This window comes from Borostomias antarcticus (assembly GCF_949987555.1).
Source record: "Borostomias antarcticus genome assembly, chromosome: 22".
Taxonomy (NCBI): Eukaryota; Metazoa; Chordata; class Actinopteri; order Stomiiformes; family Stomiidae; genus Borostomias; species Borostomias antarcticus.
In genome coordinates this window covers 15711071-15721070 of record NC_140255.1, presented here as the reverse complement: position 1 = coordinate 15721070, position 10000 = coordinate 15711071, and the positions used below count along the sequence as shown (strand labels likewise).

Here is a 10000-nt window from a genome sequence, read left to right as displayed (position 1 = left end):
GGGAGGGTTCTGTGTGTTGGTTCTGTGTCGGTTCTGTGTTGGTTCTGTGTTGGTAGTGTGTCTGTGCTGGTAGTATGTTGGTAGCGTGTGTTGGTTCTTTGTGTTGGAACTGTACTTTATGTCTGTGTGTTGATCTGTGTTGGTAGTGTGTTGGTCTGTGTTGTTAGTGTGCTGGTAGTGTGTTGGAACTGTTGATAGTGTGTTGGTTCTGTGTGTTGGTCTGTGTTGGTAGTGTGTTGGTAGTGTGTGCTATTGTCGCTTTGGATAAAAGTGTCAGCTAAATGAAAAGCTCTCCCATCCTCTCTCAGCCTCTCTCAGCCTCTCTGAGCCTCTCTCAGCCCCTCTCAGCCTCCCTCAGCCTCTCCTAGCCTATCTCTCAGCCTCTCCTATCCTCTCTCAGCCTCTCCCAGCCTCTCTCAGCCTCACCTAGCCCTTCTCAGCCTCCCTCAGCCTCTCCTAGCCTCCCTTAGCCTCTCCTAGCCTCTCCTAGCCTCCCTCAGCCTCTCCTAGCCTCTCTCAGCCTCTCCCAGCCTCTCCCAGCCTCTCTCAGCCTCACCTAGCCCTTCTCAGCCTCCCTCAGCCTCTCCTAGCCTCCCTCTGCCTCTCCTAGCCTCCCTCAGCCTCTCCTAGCCTCTCCTAGCCTCTCCTAGCCTCTCTCAGCCTCTCCCAGCCTCTCCCAGCAGCTCTGCTCTGCTCTCTCCTCCCTCCCCCCAGAGCAGCTCAGTAAGCGGTTTGACACCTGGTGCACCAACACAGCGCCGGCTAATATGAGGCAGCAGGAAAGACTTCAATGAAACAACACCGCTTTCTGCTTCCGCAGGCTGGGGAGACTGTGTTCTCAGGAATATACTGTATATTGTACTTGGCCACAGGAGTGCGTGCGTGTGCGTGTGTGTGTGTATACAGTACTGTATGTGTTTGTTTTGTCTGTCTGTGTGCAAATGTACATGTGTGTGTGTAGGTGTGTTTGTTTGTTTGTCTGTGTGCAAATGTATGTGTGTGTGTGTGTGAGTGTGAGAGAGAGAGAGAGAGAGAGAGAGAGAGTGTGTGTGTGTGTGTACTGTATATGTGTGTGTGTGTGTGTGTGTGTGTGTGTGTGTGTGTGTGTGTGTGTGTGTGTGTTTGTGTGTGTGTGTGTGTGTGCGCGTGCATTTGCGTGTGTGTGTGTTGATGGTGTGTGGAGCCCCACCTTGAAGCCGGCGTGGCCCTTCTTGCAGCAGACGCAGGCCAGCATGAGGAAGACAAAGATGAAGAGTCCGGAGAGGGACACGCCCACCACCGCCAGGGAGGACGACCACGACAGCCCGCTCAGCGCAGCGCCATCTGCAGGAGACAAGCGCTGTTACAGCCGGGGAGACAGACACACTTCTAACTAGGGTTGCAATATTCTCGGAATATTCACAAACTTCCCATGGAAATGAATGGGAATTTATGGGAATTAATGGGAATAAACAGAAAACTATTATGGTACTATTTATTATGGTGAATTTCCATAAATGTCCAGTTTATTGGCTCTGCCAGTCAGCTTGATTTCCCCCAATCACCGGCCACGCCCACTTGCTCCCCTGAAACTCAGGCTGTATTCCAAATGCGGGCTCTACCCTTCGAAGGGAACATAATCGGGGCCTGGTTAATTTGAGTGTTGAAGCAAACGAAAAAAACTGTATTTTCCGTCACATAGCAGGATTATACAAAAACTACCAGAGCGATTGAAACATCCCACAAACGATTTTCTACTAAATGCCCTCTGATATCATATGAAAAAAGACAGGGACAGTCAAACCGTGCTGCTTTCTTATCTATACATTTTTATTAATTTACACATTCATGTGCAAAAACCTGTGCTCAGAGAACACTTTCTAGTATTTACTTCTTCTGCTAGGCTTATGCATTGCCTGGTGGCCGAGCGGTTAAGGTGTTAGTCTCATGAATCTTTATTGCGGGTTGGAGCCGCAAGGAAGATGTTGATTTTTCTTTAGAGAACGTTGGCTCTTTGTTACAATGAGGAATTATTTATTTGCGGTTTGAGCAACCAATATTATCTTATGTTTCTATGCATGTAAAACAAAATAATATCTGAAGATTACACAAAAACTACCAGAACGATTTTCACAAAACTCGATGGAGGGGTGTAGCATAAGCTAACTTAGAAGCCATCCCAGAGACATGGACAATGGGCTAGTGCCCCTCTACCCCTCCCAGAGGCATGGACACTGGGCTAGTGCCCTTCTACCCCTCCCAGAGGCATGGACACTGGGATAGTGCCCCTCTACCCCTCCCAGAGGCATGGACAATGGGCTAGTGCCCTTCTACCCCTCCCAGAGGCATGGACACTGGGCTAGTGCCCTTCTACCCCTCCCAGAGGCATGGACACTGGGCTAGTGCCCCTCTACCCCTCCCAGAGGCATGGACACTGGGCTAGTGCCCTACCCCTCCTTAACTTATGTCTTCTGTTATTGTCTATAATGGCTGATTGAAAAAATTACACAAGTATGTTCAGTTGTGTTCATACATTACCACCTCTCATAAACACCACAATCAGTTACAAAATGCATTAATGGGCGGAGCCCTGTACTCTCTGAGCACCCTTTCTAGTTCCCGTTAATTCCCATTAATTCCCATACATTCCTGTTGGAAAATCTTGATAGTTTGTGAATATTCCTGGAATTTTGTACACGATTGCAACAGATGCAAACAGCACTGGAGAAATGGTTTAATAGACGCTAAAGAGAAAAACACAACATTTTCAATACTACATAAGTGAATTGTGTTTGGGAACTGGAGGGTAGAGGCTGCTGGAATTGCTTCACTAGTGTATAACGTGTCTCAGTAACATCAAACCACACACCAGCCGTCTCAGTAACATCAAACCACACACCAGCCGTCTCAGTAACATCAAACCACACACCAGCCGTCTCAGTAACATCAAACCACACACCAGCCGTCTCAGTAACATCAAACCACACACCAGCCGTCTCAGTAACATCAAACCACACACCAGCCGTCTCAGTAACATCAAACCACACACCAGCCGTCTCAGTAACATCAAACCACACACCAGCCGTCTCAGTTACATCAAACCACACACCAGCCGTCTCAGTAACATCAAACCACACACCAGTCGTCTCAGTAACATCAAACCACACACCAGCCGTCTCAGTAACATCAAACCACACACCACCCGTCTCAGTAACATCAAACCACACACCAGCCGTCTCAGTAACATCAAACCACACACCAACCGTCTCAGTAACATCAAACCACACACCAGCCGTCTCAGTAACATCAAACCACACACCAGCCGTCTCAGTAACATCAAACCACACACCACCCGTCTCAGTAACAGTTTCTTCCCACAGGCAGTCAGGCTGCTGAACAGTTGCTGCACCCACATGCACTGCGCTTTGTTGCTGTATGTAATAGTCTGTTTTTATTGAGTGTCTTATATGTTATGACAGAGAGAGCCGTGGACAAGCATTTCACCGTATTTAAAACATGTGACAGTACATTTTGAACTTGAACTTGGCTGAGGCGATGGAGACATCTGAAGGTGTCCTGTCTAACGGCAGCCGGACCAAAACATGGAGAAGAAGCATTCAGTTTTTATGCTCCGTATATCTGGAACAAACTTCCAGAAAACTGCAGGTCTGCTGCAACTCTCAGTTCTTTTAAATCAAGACTGAACACTTTTCTTTTTTGCCGCTGCTTTTTATTAAATCAAATAATTATTTATTTGAAGACTGCAGTAGCACTGTATTTTTCCTGCATTTTGTTTTAACACATTTATAATGTGTTTCTTGATGCTTTTAATTCCTCATGTAAATCACTTTGAATTGCCTTGTTGCTGAAATATTCTATACAAATAAATGTGCCTTGCCTTGCCTGACAGCAGACCTAATACATCCATGCAGCAGACTAATGATGAGAGGCACCGCCATGTTGACCTCTGACCTCTACACTAACCAGAAGGTTCCTCCCCTGCTCGTCTGTCTTTCACTGTTAGCCACCAGCAGACACAGTGACGTAAACCTCCGTCTCATGTGAGACACTATGACACTATGACATTTGAATGAGATTTACAATAATATATACATGGGGCGGCTGTAGCTCAGTTGGTAGAGCGGGTTGTTCAATGATCGAAGGGTCAGTGGTTCGAATCCCAGCTCCGACCGTCCACATGTCGAAGTGTCCTTGAGCAAGACACCTAACCCCAAAATTGCTCCCAATGAGCAGGTTAGCACCTTGCATGGACGCTACCGCCATTCGTGTGTGAATGGGTGAATGAAAGGCCATTGTAAAGCGCTTTGAGTGCCGCTAAGGTGGAAAAGCGCTATATAAGTGCAGTCCATTTACATAATAGGACATTTTCTATCAGTGAATACAAAAGGAACGCAGCACAGAGGACAAACCTGAGGAGATCTCATCCCTGAACTGGAGCACAGTGTCTGAAAGAGGCTTCTAGAAGATCTGTTTGAACCTCCTATAGTGTTTTTCTCTCTCTCTCTCCTCTCTCTTTTCTCCTCTCTTTATCCCTCTCTCTTCTCTCCTCTCTCTTCCTCTCTCTCACTCTCTCTCTCCCACCTTGGCGTTGAAACCCCTGCTACCTCTCAGGAAAAGCAATTTCAGACTTGCATTATTGTGGACGTGATCTACAGTAGGTGCACGTTGTCCTGTCTTGTTTGGTCGCTGAGCTGAGAGGCTTATTTTTACCCTGGTACGGTTCAGATACCCAGCAGTTACCATGGAAACAGATTGGACGGACAGCCATGCAAGGTTGCCTTCAGCTGTAAACCCCCCCCCCCCCCCGCCAAATACAAATAAATTTCATTTCTGCTGCCAGTTTGTGCTGAAAGCTGGTATCAGTGCTGGCTCATACGTGTACCAGGCTCTTAGGGTAATTGGTCAGAGACAGAGAGAGAGAGAGAGAGAGAGAGAGAGGCAGGAAGGGAAGGAGGGAGGGAGGGAGGGAGGGAGGGAGGGAGGGAGGGAGGGAGGGAGGGAGAGAGAGGGAGAGAGAGCGAGAGGGAGGCAGGGAGAGAGAGGAAGAGAGAGAGAGGGAGGGAGAGAGAGAGAGGGAGAGAGAGCGAAGGGATGTAGGGTGGAAAGAGAGCAGGAAACCATAGAACCAATGGATAAGCCATGTAAAAATAACAACATGTTTTATAGCACCGTCATCATTAGTCTGTGTTATGCATGGGCGTAGAATAAAGTTCATATCTATCTGTCTCCCTTCAACGCTAGTCTTCAACGTAAGTCCTCTGAGCAACACTACTACGCAACACGACCACGGCCACCAGAGTGGTGAGGGAGACTGACGTCCTGAGCAGCCTGGCAATATCCCTTCAGTACCACAGAACTGCTGCAGTCCAGAGCTTTCTCTCAGGTTTAGTTGGTGAGGAGGCATGAACACACACACACACACACACACACACACACACACACACACACACACACACACACACACACACACTCATAACTTTTAACGTTTTTCTTGTCGATTATTGTTAATAATTAGGTGGGCTAGCTTGTAGAAACTAGCCCAATAATAATATTGTAATATTGTAATATTCCCACTATTTCTTTCTTTCTTTCTTTCTTTCTTAGAAACTTCATTCAAACTTTAAAATGTTCGTGATGTTTAGCTGTTTCCCGGACTTATTCCGATTTTTGATATTTTTTTATAATAGTTTTTTAGTAATTTATCTTTTAATAGTAATTTTTGTACCATTGAAATTGCTTGTGGAATGTTCAGTAACTTTATGTTTTTAGAGTGGTGGCAGCTGTTGCTTTGAAAATATTCACACATTTTGTAAACTGCTGACACTCCTACAGTTTTAACAGCTCATACACATATTATACATTGAAATGTTCACACAATGCTGATTCATACAATGTAATTATCTAAGCTGTGCAATTTATAGTTTTTGCGTTATGACGATTTGTTCGGCAACTGCGCTCTCCATTGAACTGTATGGCGACGCACTCTAACTTTTGAGCTGCTAATTTTTCATTTTTACCCTTTTTCTAACTTGTCGCTATGCCTACAGTTTTAAGAGCTCATACACATATATATATCGAAATGTTCACACAACTGTGCTGATTTGTACAATGTAAGTATCTAAGCTGTGTGACTTACAGTTTTCACTGTGTGACGATTTGTTCGGCAACTGCGCTCCCCATTGAAGCGTATTGCGAGTCAGCGAATTCTGTGTGTTCTGTTCTTTGGTGCTGTAGAGCTGTGCTGCTGCGCTGTGGTTGCTATGATGACAGTTCACAGGAGAGAGCTTGAAGGTATCTTAAAGGTACACACACCTTTTGTTTTTTAGACATTAATACTTTTTGAGCTGGAGCTGTCTGAAGCTGGTCATGCTTTCTCCTTGCAAACAATTGATGGAATGTTCAAAATGTCAGTTGGGATTTGAATTTGGGTGCATGGGCAGCCTCTCTTGAAGCACAGACACCCTTGGACCACACAACTCAGCCCGTGAGTGGGCTAGAGACACACGGTCTTCACCGGTGGCTGCATAGAGATTGCCCGGAGGTCACTGCACTGCCCCCGACCGGCTCTGATCTGAGGGGGTGGAGTCTCACCACCACATCACTATCCACGCCATGGGCCACACAACTCAGCCCCTGAGTGGGCTAGAGACACACGGTCTTCACCGGTGAGGGCAGGTGGGTGGCCTGGAGAGGATAACACTGTCCACGACCGGCTCTGACCTAAGGGGGCGGAGTCTCGCCACCACGCCACCATCCCCGCCACAGGCCCCACAACTCAGCCCCAGAGTAGCCTAGAGACACATGGTCTTCACCGGTGGGGGCGGGTAGGTGGCCTGGAGAGGGGTACACTGTCCACAACCGGTTCTGACCTGAGGGGGTGGAGTCTCGCCACCATGCCACTGTCCACGCCACGGACCCCACAATTCAGCCCCTGAGTGGGCTAGAGACACACGGTCTTCGCCGGTGGGTGCATGGAGATTGCCTGGTCCATAGTAGTTATAGCAGTAGCTGTTACATACAGCTGCAGCAGCTAGCCCACCTCACATTTTCTCCAGGAAATGTACTTTCTAGCTCTTAATGTTATTTCTATGGTCTATATTATTATATTCGGTGAGGAGTTATAAGCCCACTTGGGTTTCTAACCTCTCTGGCACCTGCTTTGTTTTTGTTTCATATTGTTTTTATTGTTCTTGTTTAATGGTGCAAATAAATAAAACCTAAATGAGCAGTCCGTCCCCGGGAGGAGAGCGTTTTCGGGCGCTCTGCTGTGGCTGTTATAAACTGTCTCTACACAGCGAGGACTGAGGGGCTCGTGAACGTCGCTCTTCATTCATATTTTAGTGCACTTGGTTCCCCGATGTGCCAGCAGATTGAAAAGCTGTTATTGAAGGCTGTTCGGGGGGGGGGTGGGGGGGGGGGGTGCACCTGCCTGAGCACTAGTTCTTAAAATGGGGGGCTATGAGACAGTTTATCAAATCAAATCAAACTTTATTTGTATAGCACATTTCCTACACAGAGGCAACACAATGTGCTTTACAGAGAGCAATGTTGGGGGTGGACATAGGTCCCCTACATATTCCAGAGGGAAGCAAAAAAACAGTTCACCCAAGGGGCCGAAATAGGTGAGCTGTAAAAATTCTTCCCTGACCTCTCTCAGCGAGACAACTGAGCAAGCTCCTGTAAAATGTTTAAGTCCATTGGTTAGGAACATTTCCAGAGCACTTACTGTAACATGGCCTTAGTGTTTATGCTCCTAGACTGAGCAGAGGGAGGAGCAGGAGATCCAGCTACTCTATATTGGTGTATTGACGAAGTGGAAGAGGTGATCGGTTTGACATTGTGTGTGTGTCTGTGTGTGTGTGTGTGTGTGTGTGTGTGTGTGTCACCATGCATGTCACATTATGTCGCTCACACCAACTAATGAGAGGAAAGATAGCAATTTATCACTGTCTCAGTCAATAATAGATCAATTATTATAGACACACACGTACAGTACACACGCACACACACACACGCACACACACACACACACACACACACACACACACACACACACACACTGGATAAATACCGACACAAACTCTGTCTGTTCAATAAACCACATTCAGACAAACACATAAGTACACACACACACACACACACACACACACACACGCACGCACATGAAGTCCTAAGATGGAGAAGCTCCTGCCCCTCAGAGAGCCACAGACCCTTAGATCTAGCCAGCTCCAGCTGAAGAAAGACAAATGCCCCTTCCTAAAGACACACACACACACGCACACACACACACACACACACACACACACGCACACACACACACACACACACACACACACACACACACACACACACACACACACACACACACACACACACACACACACACACACACACACACACACAGTCCTGAGACCAAGTTCTCCTCTCGGAACAAGAGGAAGAGCAGTGTAGCGTTCTGAAAGCATTCCTCCACCAGAGTAAGACACAGAGCAGGTGTGTGTGTGAGTGTGTGCGTGAGTGCGTGCGTGTGTGTGTGTGTGTGTTACTCGGGGGCGGAAGCCATTTTTAGCCTTCCTGAGGCGGGGAGCTGAATACCGCTGATGACTAAATGATGAAAAGTGGGGAAAAGAGTGTGGAGGAGAGGGCTGCAGGAGGAGAGGATGTGGGGCAGGGGGGGTAGCAGAGTGTTCTAGGAGCCATTATAACCAGTAACCCCCCCCCCCCCCGAGACTCTCTCCTACACTCAATGCAGGAACCCAACTAAGAGCACTGATGGCTGCCCATGTCTGAGAGCCAGATAAAGATGGACTGGGGGGGTGGGGGCGGGTAGTCCAGGCTGACTCAATGCTGCTGCCTCTCAGGATTGGGGCTAGGACTGGAGCTAGGGCTAGGACTGGGGCAGGGTGGAGGGGCTAGGACTGGAGCTAGGGCTAGGACTGGGCAGGGTGGAGGGGCTAGGACTGGAGCTAGGGCTAGGACTGGGGCAGGGTGGAGGGGCTAGGACTGGAGCTAGGGCTAGGACTGGGGCAGGGTGGAGGGGCTAGGACTGGAGCTAGGGCTAGGACTGGGGCAGGGTGGAGGGGCTAGGACTGGAGCTTGGGCTAGGACTGGGGCAGGGTGGAGGGGCTAGGACTGGAGCTAGGGCTAGGACTGGGGCAGGGTGGAGGGGCTAGGACTGGAACTAGGGCTAGGACTGGGGAAGGGTGGAGGGGCTAGGTCTGAAGCTAGGACTGGGGCAGGGTGGAGGGGCTAGGACTGGAGCTAGGGCTAGGACTGGGGCAGGGTGGAGGGGCTAGGACTGGAGCTAGGGCTAGGACTGGGGCAGGGTGGAGGGGCTAGGACTGGAGCTAGGGCTAGGACTGGGGCAGGGTGGAGGGGCTAGGACTGGAGCTAGGGCTAGGACTGGGGCAGGGTGGAGGGGCTAGGACTGGAGCTAGGGCTAGGACTGGGGCAGGGTGGAGGGGCTAGGACTGGAGCTAGGGCTAGGACTGGGGAAGGGTGGAGGGGCTAGGACTGGAGCAGAACTATGTAACCGACAGCACACATAACTACATCCCTATCAACACTGTTCTAAATAGATGAGAGAGAGATAGTGTGCCCGTGTGTGTGTGTGTGTGTGTAGGTGTGTGTAGGTGTGTGTGTGTGTGTGTGTGTGTGTGTGTGTGTGTGTGTGTGTGTGTGTGTAGGTGTGTGTGTGTGTGCGCGTGCATGCGCGTACATGCGTGTGCGCATGTGTGCTTGTCATCGCCCGATCACATCCCGCCGCTGCTTCCAGAGTGCTGATCGAGCGCCGAGCTCTGGCGCCTCGCCGCGGGACCTGCGGCGTTCCGATAAGCCGAAGAGGGGCGGAGCCTCTCAAGATGGGCAGCGATGGCCGGTCTCATCCTGCCCCCCCCTCCCCTTCCCCCGCGCTCCCAGCGAGAAGCAGGCGGGCACCGCCAGGGTGGGAAACTCTTTGTCTGTGGGGCATGCCAAGCTAGTTAGCTAGGCTGGCAGGCCG

General features: G+C 49.3%; 1 protein-coding gene across 1 annotated transcript in view; it reads right to left on the bottom strand.

The window, feature by feature from the left end:
- The window catches only part of aatkb (apoptosis-associated tyrosine kinase b), a gene marked incomplete at both ends in the record, with an annotated part of 47233 nt that overhangs the window by 20012 nt on the left and 17221 nt on the right, over positions 1-10000 (bottom strand). Inside the window, one exon of the mRNA XM_084456127.1 lies at positions 1190-1323. Within this exon, the coding sequence (XP_084312253.1) occupies positions 1190-1323 (134 nt within the window). The remainder of the gene's footprint in view (positions 1-1189; positions 1324-10000) is intronic.